The sequence below is a fragment of the Podarcis bocagei genome (assembly GCF_964188305.1).
Source record: "Podarcis bocagei genome assembly, chromosome: 2".
NCBI lineage: Eukaryota > Metazoa > Chordata > Lepidosauria > Squamata > Lacertidae > Podarcis > Podarcis bocagei.
This window is the reverse complement of record NC_138126.1, coordinates 4,583,640-4,604,832: the sequence shown is the minus strand read 5'-3', so window position 1 is coordinate 4,604,832 and position 21,193 is coordinate 4,583,640. Positions and strand designations below refer to the sequence as shown.

At 44.7% G+C, this 21,193-nt stretch overlaps 2 protein-coding genes and 1 long non-coding RNA gene across 4 annotated transcripts in view; 2 read left to right on the top strand and 1 right to left on the bottom strand.

Moving 5' to 3' along the window:
• LOC308581426 overlaps nt 1-2,611 on the top strand; it is a 131,128-nt gene extending 128,517 nt beyond the window's left edge. Inside the window, exon 2 of the long non-coding RNA XR_014005079.1 lies at nt 2,412-2,611. This is a non-coding gene — a long non-coding RNA (uncharacterized lncRNA). The remainder of the gene's footprint in view (nt 1-2,411) is intronic.
• LOC308580862 (uncharacterized protein) overlaps nt 1-21,193 on the bottom strand; it is a 194,933-nt gene that overhangs the window by 33,842 nt on the left and 139,898 nt on the right. The window contains exons 2-5 of one of the 2 annotated variants that reach the window (XM_081183106.1): nt 19,388-19,532; nt 19,005-19,082; nt 16,523-17,596; nt 15,470-16,274 (exon numbers count right to left, since the gene is read on the bottom strand). In XM_081183106.1, the coding sequence (XP_081039232.1) occupies nt 16,270-16,274; nt 16,523-17,596; nt 19,005-19,082; nt 19,388-19,532 (1,302 nt within the window). In that variant the 3' untranslated portion in view covers nt 15,470-16,269. The remainder of the gene's footprint in view (nt 1-15,469; nt 16,275-16,522; nt 17,597-19,004; nt 19,083-19,387; nt 19,533-21,193) is intronic. The other variant, XM_081183105.1, reaches the window with a different exon arrangement.
• On the top strand, nt 4,871-10,178 carry LOC308580790 (uncharacterized protein). The gene is made up of 5 exons (XM_081182962.1): nt 4,871-4,917; nt 6,309-6,486; nt 6,631-6,757; nt 7,553-7,636; nt 8,219-10,178. The coding sequence occupies exons 2-5, from the start codon at nt 6,412-6,414 to the stop codon at nt 9,415-9,417; spliced, it is 1,485 nt and encodes a 494-aa protein (XP_081039088.1). The 5' UTR covers nt 4,871-4,917; nt 6,309-6,411; the 3' UTR covers nt 9,418-10,178.

Sequence of the window (21,193 nt, the reverse complement as noted above, 5' to 3'; positions counted from 1 at the left end):
AAATAAATAAGTAATCAGCTTTTTTTTATTTAAATCAGGTTTTTTTAAAAAAAAATTAAAATCAGATTTTTTAAAATTTAAATTGGATTTTTAAAATAAAATGCTTTTGGACAAAAAAAATCTTTCTAAAGATAGTTTTCTATTTCAGTTACATTATAGTCCAAAGGCTATTCATCAGGAAATGAGGATTTGTTTTAAGTTTTTCATGTGTGCTAAAAATCAGTCTAAGTTATTACTGGAATGACTTCCAATAAATTACAGCAGGAAAGTTGTCCAAATATAAACAGTTATCTTATTAAACCTCACAATAATCTCATAATGATAGCCATGTTCAAATATATAAAAGGATGTCACATAGAGGAGGGAGAAAGGTTGTTTTCTGCTGCTCCAGAGAAGCGGACACGGAGCAATGGATCCAAACTACAAGAAAGAAGATTCCACCTAAACATTAGGAAGAACTTCCTGACAGTAAGAGCTGTTCGACAGTGGAATTTGCTGCCAAGGAGTGTGGTGGAGTCTCCTACTTTGGAGGTCTTTAAGCAGAGGCTTGACAACCATATGTCAGGAGTGCTCTGATGGTGTTTCCTGCTTGGCAGGGGGTTGGACTCGATGGCCCTTGTGGTCTCTTCCAACTCTATGATTCTATGATTCTATGATTCTATGATAATTATCTGTTTCTAATAGTATAAACAAATCAGTAATTTTTGATAATAGCTGTAAATAGTACTCTGAAAATTTATTATTCCGAAAACGAAACCTGCATCTGGTTGTAAATATTAAGATTATACCAGCAAAAATGAGTCTTTCTGTAAAAAGATGATTGAAATCAAATCCACCCTGCTGTCTGGTAATTTGAATCCATTGGTTCAATGTGGAAAGGACTACCTTGGAAGGATGTTTTTAAACTGGGGTTGTGTGGCCATGTGCCAGGGATTATTTAGCTCTGATTCCTGCAATGCCAGATGGTTGGACTAGGTGACTCTTAGGGTCACCCCCCAAAAAGAGGGGGATTAATGGGCAACCTTTTCCAGAAAACATTTGTACTTCGAGGAGATAAGTGATCTAACTTAGTCTTCTCTTCTACTTTCCTTCTCTATCTCTTCATAAAGTTCTTTGATGCCTGAGAGCAGCCTTTAATGCAGGGGTAGGCAACCTAAGGCCCGGGGGCCAGATCTGGCCCAGTCGCCTTCTAAGTCCGGCCCGCGGACGGTCTGGGAATCAGCGTGTTTTTTCATGAGTAGAATGTGTCCTTTTATTTAAAATGCATCTCTGGGTTATTTGTGGGGCATAGGAATTCGTTCATATTTTTTCCCAAAATATAGTCCGGCCCACCACAAGGTCTGAGAGACGGTGGACCGGCCCCCTGCTGAAAAAGGTTGCTGACCCCTGCTTTAATGTATAATCTGGTGGAAGGAAAAAGTGATAATGCAAGGTACCTTCTGACCTTTGATGTTAGACATTGTTTGGAGGGATGTGCAGAGAGGGCTGGCTGGTGAATAATCTGCCGTAGGCATTGGGCAAACCATACAGGCTCGCTATCAATACAGTGGTACCTTGGGTTACAGATGCTTCAGGTTACAGACTCTGCTAACCCAGAAATAGTACCTCGGGTTAAGAACTTTGCTTCAGGATGAGAAAAGAAATCGTGTTCTGGCTGCACGGCGGCAGCAGGAGGCCCCATTAGCTAAAGTGGTGCTTCTGGTTAAGAACAGTTTCAGGTTAAGAATGGACCTCCGGAACGAATTACCGTATTTTTCGCAACCATAGGACACACCTTGTTTTAGATGGGGAGAACAAGGGGGGGGGAAATCTCCCCCTCTCTGTGCAGTGCCCCGTCAGCAGAGCTCGGCGGGAGCGCTCCCACTGCGCTTCGGAGGCTTTGCGTTGCTATCGCTGAAGCCAAGGAGCCTGCATTCGCTCCATAAGACGCACACACATTTCCCCTTGATTTTTGGAGGGGGAAATGTGCCTCTTATAGAGCGAAAAATACGGTAAGTTCTTATGCCAATAGGCCGGCCAAGAGTGCCAAGAGAGGCCAAACATGGAGCCTGGCACGCTTCCCTTGCGCAACTCTGCTGCCTGTCCGTGCCGATCCAAAAGTCCTTCTCTGTTCTCCTTGGCCGGTAGCAGAGTGATCACAGCGGTTAGAAAGCAATTGCAGCGTGTGGGTAATAATTCAGAACAAACACAAAGGCGTTCCTTATCTTCTTAGCCTTTAATCAAGTAGAATAACATCATAAATTCAGACCTGGCGAAAGCTCGCCCATTCTCTCTCTCGCATAGAGACAGACTGACACACTCAGAGTCAAACCACTCCCGTAAGTGTTTGTGACCACGCCTCAGGAAAAAGACGTCACCCAGAACTCTTTAACCCTGTGAGTTCTGAAACCAATAACAGTTCTTAACCAGAGGTACCACTGTAATCTGTAAATCAGATGGTTTTGAGGAAACTCGTCTACAAACTCATGGCCAGAAGCTTGTGCAACCTGAGACCACCTGGGGAGGTCACGTCGCCACTTCTTGAAGGCTCCCCAGTGGCAGATCGAAGTGCTTGCTTGGTAATGTATATAATGCTTGCTGTTTAGAATAAAATCTTTAATCTTCTCACTCACTTGTGTTTGTATTGCTTCTGAATCTCATTAAAAGAACCACCTTGCATTTGGTAATAATAATAATATTTATTTATTTATACCCCGCCCATCTGGCTGGGTTTCCTCAGCCACTCTGGGCGGCTCCTAACCGAATATTAAAAACACAATACAGCGTTAAACATTAAACAGGGCTGCCTTCAGATGTCTTTTAAAAGTAAGGTAGTTGCTTATTGCCTTGACATCTGATGGAAGGGCCTGTTTAACAGATTGTTGTATTTTAATATTTTGTTGGAAGCCGCCCAAAGTGGCTGGGGAAATCCAGCCAGATCGGCAGGGTATAAATAATAAATTATTATTATTATTATTATTATTCAAGAACTAAAGTATTTACCATTTACCAGGTTGAGCAACGATTGACCATTATCAGGTATCCGGACAGACACATTTTCTGCTGTATACTGCCCCCCTGTGATGTATGATTTTTTTTTTTTGGGGGGGGTTGTGTGGCGGTCTTGAGCCACAGGGTGGGCAGTTTTAAAAGTTTATAGCATGGGTAGGCAAACTAAGGCCCGAGGGCAGGATCCAGCCCAATCACCTAAATCCGGCCCACGGACGGTCTGGGAACCAGCGTGTTTTTACATGAGTAGAATGTGTCCTTTTATTTAACATGCATCTCTGGGTTATTTCTGGGGCATAGGAATTTGTTCATTATTATTTTTTCCAAAACATAGTCCGGTCCCCCACAAGGTCTGAGGGACGGTGGACTGGCCCCCTGCTGAAAAAGTTTACTAACCCCTGGTCTATATAGGGGCTTGCACACTTTTGTTCTGGGTTCCTCTCCTCTCTCCCTGCGTGGGGGGGTGGGGGACCCTGATGAAAGAGTTTAATAAAAATCAGGCTTGCTAGCTGCTTTGCTTCTGGGCGGGTTCCACAAGGCGGGTGTCACCACCGAGAAGGCCCTCTGCCTGGTTCCCTGTAATAATAATTTATTAATAATGAATCTCTTACATATATTGGTAGTTTGCTCAGCTTAAGAGATACTTGCCAGGCTGTATTTGCAAAGGGAGATTTAAGCCCCTGCAGTCCAAAGACAACTGGAAAGCTTTTCCCATTTCCTCCCTCCTTGCAGAGAAATATTTGAGGTCAACTTGGGAGAGTCAAAACAGCTTCAGGATTACTTTCCCGTACTGTTTCAGACACTATACTTAATGCGTGTGTGTTTGCCTTGTACATTTATGAACATCAGCAGTCCCACATGCTCAGAGACTTTGCGCCTGTTCATTGGGGGAGATAGGAAGCCCAGAGTACTTGTTCTTTAGATGTCCCTTTTATGAAGAGGCACGTAGTAAAACCATTGATCCCCTACTGGTGAGGCTCGCAGACCTCCTGGAAAAGCAAAAATTTGACCTTTTCCTGTTAGCCAAAGATCATAAGACGACCCGGATGGTTGCCAGATTCTGTGTACAGATCTGTAGGCATAGACCAGGGGTCTGCAACCCGCGGCTCCGGAGCCGCATGTGGCTCTTTTACACCTTTGCCGCGGCTCCGGGGCGGATACTAGCGAGCGGAGGAGGCGCATTGTGCACCCCGACACTCCCCACTGTGGCGGGCACTGTACTGGCTGTGACGTCGCATGGGGGTGGTGCATGCGTTAGTCACGCACCGTCCTGACGTCACCTTCCCGCCCGCTGTCAGATCGCGGCTCCGGAGATATATTTGTTTTAAATGTCGCAATGGTTTTGCGGCTCCCAGTTTTTTTTTCTTCGGAAACAGGTCCAAGTGGCTCTTTTTGTCTTAAAGGTTGCAGACCCCTGGCATAGACCATCCCCCGACCCAAACTAGTTCGTTAAGAAAATCCCCAAACTAGGTTCCATGGGTGACTCTGGGTCATCTCTCTGCCGTAGCTTATCTTAAAGTTTTAAGTGTCTATATGCTTATTGCATTTATAAATTTCAAATTTATTGTTGTACATTGTTTTAAATGTTTGTTTTCCTTCTGGGATTGTCCCCCCAAGTGTGTTTTATAAGCCGTAATAAATTATCTATCTAACAGCAGGAAGGAAATAAGGTCTGAAAGTGGGGGCCTATTCCGAAAAAGGCTGAGGGTCACGCGGCTCCGAGACCCAGGCGGACTGGAGGGGGGGTCCCTTCCCACTACATTCCTATAACTCGTCTTGCCGGGAGGACCCCTCCCCCTGGGTCAATGAACTCTCTTCCTAGAGAGGCAGGAAGTGACGGAGCAGGGGGGGTAGAGGCAATGTTGGAGGGGTGGGGTCTCCATGCACACCCCCGGAAGAGAAGGAGGCCTGCAAAGGAGGAGGGAAAAGGTGCAACATTTCGGGAGGGGGGTGATTTGGGGCGCAGGGAGGGAGAAGAATTTGCATTTCCTCCCCATGAATCTACAAACAGGGCAGGAGGGGGGAAGGTGAGGGAGGGCATTAAAGCAAGGAACGGCTGCCCCCCCTTTCCCCCTGGGAATCAGGAGAAGCAATGTGCAGTTGGCTGCAAGGGGGGGGCAATTTGGAGGGGAGATGGTCTCCATCCTCATTCGGGGGGGTTATTTGGGAATGGGGGGGTGGGAGTAGGATTTGCTTTCCCTCTCCCGGAATCTACAAACAGGGCAGCTGGGAAAGGAGGCGGGAGGATTGGGCAGGGGTGTAGGAAGGAAAGCAGGGAGGGGTCTCGCTCTTTTCCTGTGGGAATCAGTGGGGGGGGGATTGCAAAAGTGCCTCCCCCTCCTCCAACAGGTTTTGCATTGCAAGATCCTTTTTGAAGCGCAGAGATAAACCAGCCTCCTGGTGGGGAGGGGAGGGAGACATTTTGCTGCCTCAGACGAACCAGAGAAGGGCACGCCCCCCCACCCCTGCAACCTGACTGGGACACTGAACCAGTTGTGCCAGTTTCACCCCACGACTATGGGTCCCCATAGTGTGAGAGCCAGTGTGGTGCAGTGGTTAAGAGCAACAGACTCGTAATCTAGTGAACCGGGTTCGCGTCTCCGCTCCTCCACATGCAGCTGCTGGGTGACCTTGGGCCAGTCACACTTCTCTGAAGTCTCTCAGCCCCACTCACCTCACAGAGTGTTTGTTGTGGGGGAGGAAGGGAAAGGAGACTGTTAGCCGCTTTGAGACTCCTTAGGGTAGTGATAAAGCGGGATAGCAAATCCAAACTCTTCTCTCCAGGGCTGTGGGTGCCATGGAGCATGCATGGGCTGGCACCGAAATATGTGGGTGCCCAGCCCCTTCATGGGGAATTGGGTGGGTGCTCAGGGACCCAGGGATCTGGCACCTATGCATTGAAAGTCACCAAGGGATATTTCCCCCCCTCCCATCTTAGACCCAGCCTCCTAACCCATTTTTGTGTATTTCTGCACACTCAGCCTGGAACACCCCCCTCCCTTGGCCTCCGGCGTCAGGGAGCCGGTCTGGGAGGGAGGGGAGAGAGAGTCAGATACACAAATACTTACACCAAAAGTCAATAATTTCTGTTTCTGTTGTGATAATCTTGTGTTCCAGAGCTCTTGTAATTAGAATTTGGGAGTATTAATTTATTATTATTGGTATTTGTACAGTATTTGTAAAACGTATGCTCTCTGTGTAAATGTCTCCCACTCTAAATAAATCCGCCTTTCTATCAACTGCTCTCAGACCTCTGGGTATAGGATGGTATATAAATTCAATCAATAATAATAATAATTTCTGCATTGTTCTCCTTAAAGGGCTGCTCCCTGCAATAAAGTGCATGGTGGCAACAGCTGAGAGAGTCCTGGAAGTGGCCCTGTTTCCGCCTCCTCCTCCTCCGTCCTTTCCACTGGCAACGCAATGGGCTCCGAGACCCCCTCTGAATGGCCTCTTCTCAGAGGTGGAGTGGAAAGAGGAGCCAGGCAGCTTCCTCAGGTAGGGAAAGAGCAACGGGAGCAGGGAGGAGGGAAGAGGCACAGATGGGACCACCCAGCCTCCCTCTGTGTTGAGTGGGGATGATGGGGATCTAAGAGCAGCTCTGTCTTCTTCTTCTTCCTCCTCCTCTTCTTCTTCTTCCAGGCCCTCTTGACCTTTGAGGAGGTGGCTGTGTTTTTCACGGAGGAGGAGTGGGCTCTGCTGGATCCTGGCCAACGAGCTCTGCACAAGGAAGTCATGGAGGAGAATTATGAGATGGTGGCCTTTCTAGGTAAGGGCACATTTTTATTCCTCTTGGCTGCTATACGTTGGAGGTGTGAACCTGCTGTTTGAGCCATCTATTCATGCCATGTCTTCCTATTTGGCGACCCCTCGTAGCTGAGTAAGATGGTCTTCCATGAACATGGTCTTAAAGGTATGTGCATAAGTGACTGTAGGTTCCAATTCTGGATCCACACATCCTTCCACAGTGGGGAGATAGGTTTCTGGGCGGGAGTTAATCACAGTGAGGGTTTACCAAACGTACTTTCCTCTTAACTTCTCCCTTTCATCCCGAGTTTCTGCTTCTTCAAAGTCAATGACGCCTTTGCTAAAGGCTATTCTCTAATTGGAGCACTCCCAGGCCAGTGTTTCCCAATTTTCTGTGCTTATACTGCATATTTTTAGATTTGCCTTGAGAGTGTCTTGAAGCCTCTTTTGTTGCCCACTGGTATATCAATTTCCATTCTTAAGTTTGGAATAGAGTAGTTGCTTTTGAAGACAATAATCAGGTATCCAAACAACATGACCAGCCCAATGAAGTTGATATTGAAGATTGTAGTTTATAGCAACTCTGTACTTTTGTCAGTAAGCTGATATTGTAGTATGAATTGCAAAAAAATCCTGTGTTTTACTTATTCCACAGGGTAAAAATGGTGGCATATGGTTTGCTGGTCAGTGTCATTTATTAACTTTTAATGGGCCACCAGATACTTTGCTGTCTTTGTTTCACAAGATTAATATTTTTGAATATTTTTATAGTCCCGTATGACATAAACAGCACTTATGTTTTACTTATTCCACATAGCAGGGACTCTGATACTCAAGTCTGAGCTCACCTCCTCGCTTGGAACAGAAAAATACAGGGATGTTGTCCTGGACCAATTCAGAGGTACATATTTCCACTTTGCTGTGAGACTGTAACTTTCTATGTCTCCTTTCAGTGTGTAGGAATATAAAAAGAGCCTTTTTGGATCAGAACGAGGGCCCATCTTTTCCAGCATCCTGGTGCAGGTTTAGGTGATGTGAACAGCTGGTTGGAATGTATCAGAGAAATATTACAGATCAGGGAGGAAGGAGAAAACTGAATACAGAGGCGTAGCATTTTCACAGGAGGTGGAAGATGGGGAAAGTGTCCCCCTCCAGAGGTTGCTGCACTACAACCATGTTTACTTGGGTTGATGGTACTTAGAGTCCAACCACATCTGGAGGGCCATAGATGCCTCATCTCAGCATAGAAGGTTTCTCTTGGTTCTCAGTGTTACATGGGAATTGAAGGTAGAACTGGATACTAGGGGTTATTGAGGCTATTTTTAGATTTCCTTTCCTAAAAATGTACATAGGAGAGGGAGGAATGCTGGAGGTGTTGAAATAATAGAAGGTGGTGATTGGTCTTGCTGTGTGTTAAGATCTCTTGTTTTCTTCCTTGAATACCTAACAATATTTTATCTCCCCCTTCCCCACTTTAAACCAGGTGATGGAGAAGACAATCAGAATTTTGAGGGGCCATCTGTGAAGTACTTCAGCATGAGTGAACACCTTAGCACACAACTACAAACTAACACAGAGGAGAAACCCTTTAAATGTATGGAGTGTGGAAAGAGCTTCAGTAAAAATAGAAATCTTAGCGCACATCAACGAATTCACACAGGAGAGAAACCATATAAATGTATGGATTGTGGGAAGGGCTTCATTGATAGTGGAGCTCTTACAAGACACCAACGAACTCACACAGGGGAGAAACCATTTCAGTGTATGGAGTGTGGAAGCAGCTTCAGTGAAAATGGAAGTCTTGCCCGACATCAACGAACTCACACCGGGGAGAAACCATTTAAATGTATGGAGTGTGGGAAGAGCTTCAGGGATAGGGGAAAGCTTACTGTACATCAACGGATTCACACAGGGGAGAAACCATTTAGATGTATGGAGTGTGGGAAGAGCTTCAGTCAGTATTCACACATTACTATTCATCGGAGAACTCACACAGGGGAGAAACCATATAAATGTATGGAATGTGGGACAGGTTTCATTGAGAGTGGAGCTCTTTCAAAACATCAACGAACTCACACAGGGGAGAAACCATATAAATGTTTGGAGTGTGGAAAGAGTTACACTGAAAGTGGGTCACTTACAAAACATCAGCGAACTCACACAGGGGAGAAACCATATAAATGTTTAGAGTGTGGGAAGGGTTTCAGTCAAGGGGGGAAACTTACTGTACATCAACGGACTCACACAGGGGAGAAACCATATAAATGTTTGGAGTGTGGAGAGTCCTTCATTTGTAGTAGGAAACTCATTGTGCACCGACAAAGTCATACCGGGGAGAAACCATTTAAATGTAAGGATTGTGGGAAGGGCTTCAGTGAAGGTGGAAAACTTACAAGACACCTACAAACTCATACAGGGGAGAAACCATTTAGATGTATGGAGTGTGGAAAGGGTTTCATTGAGAGAGGAGCTCTTGCAACACATCAACGATCTCACACAGGGGAGAAACCCTTTAAATGTATGGAGTGCGGAAAGAGTTTCAGTCAAAATGGAAGACTTACTGTACACCAACGAATTCACACAGGGGAGAAACCATATAAGTGTATGGATTGTGGGAGGTGCTTCAGTGAGAGTGGAACTCTTACAAGACATCAGCGATCTCACAGAGAAGCAACAGTTTAAATGGAAAAAGTGTGGAAAGTGTTTTAATTATAATGGAGTTATTAACACCTATGGACTCATAGGGAAGAACTCATTTATATGTATGGAGTGTGCCAAGTTTTTCCCACAGAGTTCACTTTGTCTCTCATATCAACAAACTCATATAGGGAAAAATCATTTGTAAATGCATGGAGTGTGTTTGATGTTCTGGTGTTTGTATGGAAAGTTGTACATATATGTATTAAGACAATGAATGTAAGTGTCTCATAATAGTAAGTATAATGAAATATACAATGTACAGTTAGGGATGTGCAGAATGTGACCCTGGAGGGGTCATTTTGAGTGAACATGTGCTGAGAGTCTGTTGATATTTGGTCTTTGGCAGAGAGAGTTGAAAATGGAGAGTTGGGGAAAGTGGAGCACAACAGTGGAGTTTAGGAAGCAGGATTGGCTGGAATCCTAGAGCTGTAGTTGAAACAAAATAATAAAATTCCTTCCAGTAGCACCTTAAGAGACCAACTAAGTTTGTTATTGGAATGAGCTTTCGTGTGCATGCACCAAGCTCATACCAATAACAAGCTTAGTTGGTCTCTAAGGTGCTACTGGAAGGAATTTTATTATTTTGTTTTGACTACGGCAGACCAACATGGCTACCTACCTGTAACTAGAACTGTAGAGTTGAAAGGGACTCCAACGGTCTTCTAGTCCAACTCCTTGTTACAAGAACAACAGCATAAATCTTTTTTTATAGTTGCAATAAAGGAACAATGAAAATGCAGAAAGACTAAAATGCATAGTCTCATGTGCACAAAGTAATCCTTAATCCGTCCTACGTTGTTTATATTTTACAAATTCATTGTTTTACAAAACCTTCTCATTCATGGCTACATGTCATGTTCAGAAGTCCCCCCTCCTTTTTTGGTAGCTCACTGATGAGAATTAATGAGCAATTGGTAGATTTCTGCTCTTTTTATTACCGTATCATGTTACTAGCACAAACAGGCAACTCCTTGCAAGGATAGCAGTTCTTACCCACGTCCAACCGGATGTCCCTCTCCCACTTCTCCTTCGTTCTCTGACAGGCTCATATCTCAGAGAGTGGGGGGTGTGTGTGAAGGAGTTACCCCCACTCTGATTGATGTATTGCTCAGCTGCCTCTCACCTTCTGTTTCCTAGCTACTATCTCAAAGCTGGGTAGCTCCTGTCTCAACTGTGCAGCCTCGGAATCTGCCTGTCTCTCTGCATTGTGAAACTCTGGAAGGGCAGGGGGGACTTCCCTCTCCTCTTCTGTTAGAAGCTGATCTTCCTGAAATTGCATTCCCCAATCCTCCGATTCAGACCAGCCCCTGACACTAAACTGCAAAGTGGACAAAATCCCTGGTGGCAGCCGGAACAAAGGAGGTGCTGTGGGGAACAACCAACATGGGGAGGGAAGGTGGCACAGGGAAATGTGGGCATTGCCAGTGGTTTCAGGAGAGTCATTTCCCTGGGGACAGAGGAATCTCTGTGCCCCCATAACTGGCCCATATTTCAGAAATCTGTAGAAAGAGCAGGCAGTATAGGAGGCTAAAAGCAGAGTTCATCTAGAGCTGCTTCTCCCTCTGCCGGCATTGAGCATTTGCCCCTGACATGAAGCAGCCACAGCAGGTCTTGCAAGCTGCCCACAGTTGGACTTCACCCCCAACGGCCCCCTCCTCCATCGCCTCCCGAGACAGACGGATGCCAACAGGGTCTCTTTGCCTGCCAGGATTGCACCTGGGACCTCCTGCATGCAAAGCATTAAATTTGAGACCTTAAAAAAAATGTTTAAAGGTACGGTGTGTGGAAAGTGCTTTAGTCAGAATGGAATCCTTAATGTACACCAACAAAGTCATATACGGGAGAAACCATTTAAATGTATGGAGTGTGGAAAGAGCTTCACTAAAGGTTTACAACTGAACATACATTTATGAACTTACACAGGGGAGAAACCCTTTAAATATGTGGAATGTGGGAAGTGCTTCAGAGAAAGGTGGAAACTTACTGTTCATGAACAAACTCACACACAGGAGAAACCATTTAAATGTATGGAGTGTGAGATGTGCTTCAATGAGAGTGGAGCACTTACAAAACACCAAGAAACTCAGAGAAGAAACCATTTAAATGGAAGAAGTGTGGATAGTGCTTCAGTTAAGTTCATCTATGTACAGTAATACCTCTGGTTATGTACCGCCCTCCTTGCAAATGCTTCGGGTAACGAGCTCCACTAACCTGGAAGTAGGTGCTCCTGGAAGTGAACTTTGCCCCAGGATGTGAGCAAACGCAGTGGGAGGCCCCATTAGCAAAAGCGCACCTCAGGTTAAGAACGGTTTCATGTTAAGAACAGACCTCCGGAATGAATTAAGTTCATAACCAGAGGTACCACTGTGCTCTCACGGGAAAACCCATTTAGATGTATGTAGTGTGTCTAGTGTTCACTTCGTTCTTCATATCAACAAACTCCTATCAATTGTGTTGTAAACAAAAACTGCTCCCTTTCCCTTTAGAGTCCTTTGTGGGTTCTCCATCGGTAGGAGGAAATAACAGAGGCCAACCAGAGAATATTGAGAAGCAAAACAGCTAGTAAGCCTGATCTTTATTAAAGCTGTTACAACAGGATGCTCCCCCCACACGCAAGAAAGAGGAGGTCGTCCCAGGACAAAGGTGTGCTAGCCCTTATATAGACTTTTGAACTGCCCACCCTGTAGCTCAAAACCACCCCTCCATGCATCATACATACATCACAGAAGGGGTGTAGCCCAGGACCACCCCCTATTTACATCATATGTACATCAGAGAAAGGACGGACTACAACAGAAATCTGAGTGAGTTGTTTTTATCCTGTCTGCCAGGTTACCTGATTGGATTAACATATCCATATATGAGATACTCTGAATCTTGTGACTAGCCCCGCCCCTGAATGGGTCCTTAAAATAATTTTTCTAAAACTACATATTATGTTCTCCATGGTTTTCATCTCTCTCAATCATCCATGTCTTTTGTTTCTTTACAAGCTATTTTTAAAGTCCGGCTAACGTTTTTGTTTGTTTACAATAGTCTCCCAAATAAGTTATAAATTTTCCCCATTCTTTTTTAAAGTCATTATCTTCTTGATTCCTGAATCTCCTAGTCAGTTTTGCCATTTCAGCATTGCCATTCTTCCCTTGTTGGAACTGTTGGTTCTTTCCATATTTGGGCTAGTAGCATCCTTGCAGCTGCTGTCACATACATAAACAGTCTTTTCTGGTCTTTTAAGATATCGGAGTCTGTAATTCCTAATAGAAAGGCTTTTGGTTTTTTGACAAATGTTATTTTAAACATTTTTTTCAATTCATTGTACATCAATTCCCAAAAAGACTTTGTTAACTTACATGACCACCACAAATGATAAAAGGTACCCTCCTTTTCTTTACACTTCCAACAAATATTGGAGCTTGTTCTATACAATTTAGATAACTTAGTAGGAGTCAAAACAAAATAAAAAAATTCCAGTGGCACCTTAGAGACCATGTTTGTTATTCGTATGAGCTTTCGTGTGCATGGACACTTCTTCAGATGCACTGAAACAGAAGTCACCAGACCCTTATGTATAGTGAGAGGGTGGGGAGGGGTATTACTCAGAAGGGTGGTGGGAATGGGAGATTGGCTGATAGGTGTGGAGTCAGATACCACCGATACATCATTTTCATATAATTTTCTTTCAGCGTAGGTGCTGTGAATTTCAAAGCCGTTCTGTAGAATATTTCCAATTAAAAACAATATTTGAGAAGGATAATAAATTTAAGGGGTTTGATAAAAAAATCTTGGTATGGGAAAAGGAAATATTATACAACAACCAACAGACTCTCTCAAAAATATATAAATTGTTACAAAATAGGAAAATAGAAAAGGAGGGAAAAGGTGACACTATTAAAAAATGGGAACAAGATCTAGGCTACTCAGTTGAATATAAAGAATGGGAAAGACTGTGGACAAAAAAATATAAATTTCACAGCATGTTTCCTAATAAGAGAAAACTATATGAAAAAGCATCCCAGGTGGTATCTGGCACCAGAAAGGCTGGCAAAAATGAATAAAACATATAATTATAAGTGCTGGAGAGGTAAGAAACAAAAAGGAACTTTCTGCCTTATGTGGTGGACATGCCCCAAAATTGGGAAATTTTGGAGCATGATCCATGAAGAAATAAAGAAAATACTAAGAATATCATAGTAAAAGGCCAGAGGCATTCCTTTTAGGAATATTAAACGACGATATCCCAAAAGATCAAACTGAATTATAAGTGACGTCTGCAGCAAGAATTCTGGTGGCTAAGTATTGGAAAGGGAATCAGTTACCCACTAGGGCAGTGTTTCCCAACCTTTTTTGAGCAACGGCACACCTGTTTAAGGAAAAAAATCTCGCGGCACACCACCGCGGCACAGCCCCGTGACGTCAGCGCGCAGCGTCACGCCGGGAGGGACGCACGAAAGTGAAAGTTTTTTCCCTCCCCCTTGCCGGGGAACCTCCAAGCTTTGGGGGTGGGAGGAGGCAGCAGAGCGAGGGACTGAGGGACGGCGGCAACTGAGGCGGCGGCGGCTGTTGTGGTGGTGGCGGCGATAGCGGGCGGAGGAGGGGGCGGCGGCGGGGCTTGAGGAGCCGTCGCCGGGAGTTGCTGCTGCTGTTGTTGCTGCTGCTGCCCGGACATGCCGGCCTCCTCCTCCTCCGCTGTCTCGCGCTCCTCCCTTTTGCATGCGCTGCCCCGCCGCTCGGCACCACCACCGCGGAGCCGCCCCCGGCTCGACGCGGATCCTCGCCGCCGCCGCCTCTCACCGCCCGACTCGCCCGCCTCCCTCCCACGGCACACCAGCCAATGTCTCGCGGCACAGTAGTGTGCCGCGGAACACCGGTTGGGAAACACTGAACTAGGGGAGAATGGTTATGTAAGCTTTCAGAATACTTAGAGTTAGCCAAACTGACAGATATAATAAGACAAAAACCAAAAGGTGTAGTGGAATGGGAATGCCTAAACGAATACCTTAAAAGACAAGGTTCGAGGACAGAAATCTGGCTGAGTCTCGAATAACCTTGTGAAGTGAAAGGTTAAGAAAGAGGGATATATATTTAGCTGCTAGGATCGATATGATAAAGAAAACAGGAAGATACAATGAGAGGTAAAGGAGGTGCTGTGGGATTGGTGGAAGTCAACGTTTGTTTTCCTTTTTAGTGTTTATATTATTAATTTGTAAGATTTGGATTTGTTTTTGTGTATTGTTATTTTTCATTTTTTGTTGTGTGGAAAATACTAATAAAATTTACTATTAATAAAAATAATCCAATCTGTTCTCCATAGCCTCTCCCAATCTGCCATTTGTATATTATGTCCTAAGTCCTTTGCCCAGTTTATCATAGCCAATTTAACCTGTTTATCCTTTGTATGCCATTCTAGGAGCAAGTTATACATTTTTGACAGTTTTAATATTATTTTCTAGAAGTTCTTTTTGGAATCTTGATATCTCATAACTAAAACCTCTCTTTTTGTCTATCTTGAAGTTATCATTCAATTGAAAATACTCTAACCAGGGGGGCCGCTAGGGGCGCCTTGAAAGATGGCTGCCAATAACATCTTGTCCAGCTTGCACGAGGTAATTAGAGGCTGATTATGGGGAGTATATCAGTCTCCCTTCGTCTTTTCAGGGAATTGAAAAGTCACTGCCTCGCCTACGGTTGCCATAAATCACCACCGAGTTCGGATGAAGGAGGGGGTGAGAGGCACTAGGCGGAAAGCCCTCAGGCAGGCTTGGAGCTCCCTGCCAGCTACTTTCAGGAGCGAACCTGGTTGCAATGTTTAAAAAGGAAAGAATTGGATAAATAAACGCACATGCTTCAAGAGAAGTCAGGAATGCTTTTATCTGCTAATAATTTTACCACTGAGAAGAAGATCGGGACGGAAGGACAGAAGGACGGAAGGAAGGAACAGAGATAACATCAGAGAACGGCCGACATGTTGGTATGTGGAACGGTACGAAAGGGGGGGGAGACTTTTTTATTTTATTTTTTGTGAGTATTTAATAACCCTCCGTCTTAAAAAACCGTCTCGACGACCAATTTGCAAGTGGGAGAGAAAATGAACTGTGTGGAAAAAATAATATGTTTGTGAAAGATTTGGAAAGAAGTGAGTCTCTCTCGGTGACGCAGCAAGAAATGTTTTGATGTGTAGGCAGACTTTGGCTGCAAGATGGATGGTCTAGGGAGGAAGAACCGCTTGGATATCAGGCTGGAATCGTAAATCTGAAAGGGCTGTTATCCTCCTGGAAGACTAATTATGAGGCAGCGGGTCTGGAAAGTAAACGAGTGGACATTTAGATTGTATTTCATTGGAATGACAAGATGGCGGGTCTGCTCGAAAACTTGATTGTTGGATTTCTGTGAGAGACGTACGAGAGAGCATTACAAAACCCACACAGAGACAAAATAAGACTGTTCCTTTCAATCCACTTGTGGAGAAAACTCGGAGGTGACAGAAAAGGAAAATGAATAATGACAAAGATGAGAAGATGTGACTGGAAACATCATTGCAGTGAGGAAAAGCAGCACGAATTTGGATGTTTGGATTCCTGACGATCGAGAAGCATGAGTACCCCCCACAAAAAAAATTTAATTTGGAAAACATTTGGACTTTATGATCTGTAGTGATATAATTTGGACTAATTGGTATGATATGTTTAATCTGGCAAATGGAAACTTAATAAAAATTATTGGGGAGGGGGGAGAAAATACTGTAACCAGTCTGTTACTAGTTCCCTTATCTCTTCAAAATACTTTAATTTTAACTGATTTTGCACTTCGGTTAGCAGCTCTCTATAAGTCGGCCAGTTACTGGAGAGCCAGCATGGTGTAGTGGTTAAGAGCGGTAGTCTCATAATCTGGGGAACCGGGTTCGCGTCTCCGCTCCTCCACATGCAGCTGCTGGGTGACCTTGGGCCAGTCACACTTCTTTGAAGTCTCTCAGCCCCACTCACCTCACAGAGTGTTTGTTGTGGGGGGGGGGGAGGGAAAGGAGAATGTTAGCCGCTTTGAGACTCCTGAAGGGGAGTGAAAGGCGTGATATCAAATCCAAACTCTTACTTCTCATGTTCACTTTGCCTGTAAGTGTTCTTTGATGTGCAGTGGGTTCTTCGATGTAAAGTAAGGTGGTGATTGAGACTGAAACTCTTTCCACATTCCATACATTTAAATGGTTTCTCCCTGGTGTGAGTTCTTTGATGCAAAGTAAGGTTTCCACTCTGACTGAAGTTCTTTCCACATACCACACATTTAAATGGTTTATCCCCAGTATGAATTCTTTGATGTGCAGTAAGGCTTCCGCTCTGACTGAAGCTCTTTCCACACTCCATACATTTAAATGGTTTCTCCCCAGTGTGAATTCTTTGATGTGCAGTAAGGCTTCCGCTCTGGTTGAAGCTCTTTCCACACTCCATACAATTAAATGGCTTCTCCCCGGTGTGGGTTTTTTGATGTAAAGTAAGGAAACTCCCAATACGGAAGCGCTTTCCACAATCTATGCATTCATATGGTTTCTCTCCTGTGTGGATTCGTAGATGTTCTGTAAGTGCACTCCTACAAGTGAAGCTCTTTCCACACTCCATGCATTTATGCAGTTTCACTACTGTGCAGTTTCTCTGATGTAAAGTAAGATGGGTATTGAGATTGAAACTCTTTCCACACTCCATAGTTTTTAATGGTTTCTCCCCTGTGTGGGCTTTTTGATGTGCAATAAGGTTTCCGCTCTGGCTGAAGCTCTTTCCACAGTCCATGCATTTGAATGGTTTCTCCCCTTTGTGGATTTTTGTATGCTTGACAAGGTTACCAGCACTACTGATGCTCTTCCCACATTCCGTGCATTGAAACGCTTTCTCCCCTGCTTGGGTTCTTAGATGTAAACTAATGCTTCCACTCTGACTGAAGCTCTTTCCACACTCCACACTGCTACTTCCTGTGCATTCTTCCTGTGGACTCAGTGATACACAGACATCAGTGTCCTGAGTAGTAAGGGATTTGGTTTTCCAGTTCTTCAACACATTTCCTACATGCTTTTCAGGTGATCGTTGATTTACAAAGGTCTCTTTCTGTGCTCCATGCCCCACATTTTCTACAGACACCACAGATGGCTCACCATAATTCTCACTTTTCTGCCCATTACCTGTTTTGAGTCAGAAAAAGAAAATGCAATTCAAATTACAACTTAGAAGCAGAGACACTCATCATAGATCGAGCCCAGTTTTCCACTTCTCTGAGTTTACCATTTTCTTTCCCCCTTTTTAAATTTTTTTTAATTTTTTATTGTTAAAATAATTCAACATTAATACACATACAAACATACAATTCATACAAGATACCTACATACATACAACATACCTACAACATACCTACACTCAATCCCACAGATAATTCCCATCACCATCCACCATCCAAAGAAATTGCAATTGAGTAGATTGGAAGTCTAACACAAAGGGTGAGGGGTGGTGGATGAGTTTACCATTTTCAAGAATTCCCCCCTCCTTCCTTCCCTGCCCAGCTGAATCTGAAGTTAGCTTCTGAATATGCTTCTGACTATGAATATGTTGTCTCAAGACACCAACACAAGTCCCTTCCTGCTCCTCCTCAAACTTGCTGAGCTGTGTCTGCTCATGTCTCCCCTTCCTCAGAGCCCCATCCAACTGGATATTATCCTTCAACCCAAATGACGAAATACAAAATAGCCAGACACTCCTAGTGCTACTACTGCCATGGCTCTCTTCCCAAAAGCAGGGAAAGGCAAGATCTTAGCTCTCCTGCTGAGGGATAGCAGAGGGGACACGTGGGCCCAACAGAACCCCCCTGGCGCCCGTGAAGAGGATCTCAGCTCAGTGGCACTACAGAGGACATTTTAATTCGGGGTGCATCTCAGCACATGGAAGGGAAACCTCAGCCTGGAGGCAGTCTCTGCTCTTTAGAAGAAGACCCTGTGTGGGCAACATTATGCGGCTTGAGAGTGGCTTGCCTGTACACTGTACACCCATCCAGGCTGGCAAGAAGCCCCATCTGATTTCAAGGAAACAACCTAGCCAGACCAAAAACACTCAAGGAAGATGGGAAGCCGGTCAGGGTCTGGGGAGAAGAGAGGCCCAAGGGCTAGCTGGAGAGGTTTGAAGGCCGCATTTGTCCACCTGGTCCATTTAATCCAAGAGCCCCACAGGGGCCAACTAAATACTGACAGGGAACGCAGAAGCAGGACTTATCTTCCTTGGCCTGAAAGAGCGTCTCCACCCCCATCGTTCAGCCCAGACACTGAGGTCCAGAGCCGAGGACCTTCTGGCAGTTCCCTCCCTGCGAGAAGTGAGGGTACAGGGAACCAGGCAGAGGGCCTTCTCGGTGGTGGCGCCCGCCCTGTGGAATGCCCTCCCATCAGATGTCAAGGAGATAAACAACTACCTGACTTTTAGGAGAAATCTGAAGGCAGCCCTGTTTAGGGAAACCTAGACAGATGGGGGGGTATAAATTATTTACATTTATAGTTATATTTCTGGAGCAAAAAGGGCCCCATGACACAACTAAGACTAAGCGCATACCTGCTGAGGTCTCCCCTTCTTTGGGGTCCTGGAGGAATGGACCTTGTTCTTCTTCCCAACAGGAACTGAGGTCTGAATCTGCCAAGGAAAGAGTTAATATTAGCTATTTTGGGCCACAAAACAAGCCATACCTTTCAAACCAATTGTATTTTTGACCGCAAAGGCGAAAAGGAGGAATTGCCATATCCAGATCCTATAAAGACACTGTGATTAACTCCCGCCAAGAAACCTATGTCCCCACTGTGGAAAGATGTGTGCATCCAGAATTGGAATCCACAGTCACTTACGGACACACCGTTAAGACCATGTTCAATAAATGGAACAAAGAGCAGATTGGCTCTTTCAATGTCTAGCAGCCAAGAGGAATAAAAATGTGCCCTTACCTAGAGAGGCCACCATCTCATAATTCTCCTCCATGACTTCCTTGTGCAGAGCTCTTTGGTCTGGATCCAGCAGAGCCCACTCCTCCTCCGTGAAAAACACAGCCACCTCCTCAAAGGTCAAGAGGGCCTGGATGGTAACCAGATCCTGGAAGAAGAAGAAGAAAAGATAAGTTTTTTTAAAGGTCCCTTCCCTACTTGACACACAAGCAAGGGTAAAGTGGGCCACTTCTGGGACTCTCTCACCTGTTGTCACAAAGCAGAGAGCAGCTCTTTGATGTGAACAATGGACAAATACAGATTTATTTAAGGTTGGAGACATTTACACAGATGGCAGACCTTTGACTGGCGAACAAATATTAAGCAAAGCTAGACAACATCTGGAACTGGTTAAATGTGCCTCAAATTATACCTTTTCTAACAAACCAAAAAGTTACTGCACATGCCTCTAGACCCTAGACCAGGGGTAGGCAAGCTAAGGCCCGGGGGCAGGATGCGGCCCAATCGCCTTCTTAATCCGGCCCGTGGATGTTCCAGGAATCAGCGTGTTTTTACATGAGTAGAATGTGTCCTTTTATTTAAAATGCATCTCTGGGCTATTTGTGGGGCATAGGAATTCGTTCATCCCCCCCCCCCAAATACAGTCTGGCCCCCCACAAGATCTGAGGGACAGTGGACCGGCCCCCTGCTGAAAAAGTTTGTTGACCCCTGCTCTAGACCCTAGACCCTTACCTCAAAGTTGAAATTCTAATTACAGATACCAATCCAAAATCCAAACACATATTATCAAAAAAACGAAAAAATGGTGAAAACGAAACATCCTATGTACCCCAACTTTGGTATTGTTAAAAAATATTTTTTTTAAGAGATAATAATGCCAATTTTGAGCTTTAAAGAACTCATCACCTTTGTTTTAGTAGCTGCACAACAAGTCTTTGATCAAAATTGGAGATTTCTGGAACACTTGCAGTTAAGACAATGGAAACAGAAAATCTGGACGATTGCACTTTCAGAAAAACTGACCAAGGGAGCTCAAGCATTAGTTGGAAAAAGCTACGAGGGTGACACATACGCTATGTTTTCCCACAGAGACACACATTGGGGGGATGCTTTGACAGAGAGTTGTTTTTATATGTTTGTTATGTTCAACATTTTGAAAAAACAAAACTTATACAATACATATAAAATTTAAGGGGAGGGAAGAAGCAGGGACCAGTCCAGGAACTACAAGGGAGAGACAGGGAACAAGAAGAATGTCAAACTTTACATAGAAGCCTTAGAAAACCATGTCTTGGTCTTTAGGGGACATTTAGTCTGGGTTTGCCCAGTCACTCAGCTTTGTGAGGTTTTAGGATCATATCCAAGACCTCTTAATGTGGTTTCATGGAAATCCTGCCTCTCTAGGAAGCGGGAGGAGGGGTGCTTGGCAGGCGATTCCCCCTCCCCTCCCTGCAAACATAAATTCCCTTGCTTCCCCCCCCAAAAAGCTCTATTTCCCCATTTGCTTTGTGAGAAGGTCCCAGGTCCAATCCCTGGCAGAGGCAACGAAAGAGACCCCCCCTCCCAAAAAACTCATCATGTGAATGAAGGTTGCACAGTGTTACATCCCCCCTTTAACCCCATGGGAGAAAAGATCCCTCATTATTACACCTGTTTACAAAGGGGGGCAGGGCTGTGTCTGAGGGTGCCCCCCCTTTATAACAGCCCCTCAGAGCAGCCTGGTGTCGTTAGGCCCGTTTTGCTAGAGGGATTCTGAGCAGTATCATACGACAACCCTCAAGGGAAGTCCTGTGTCATTATTATGGATAG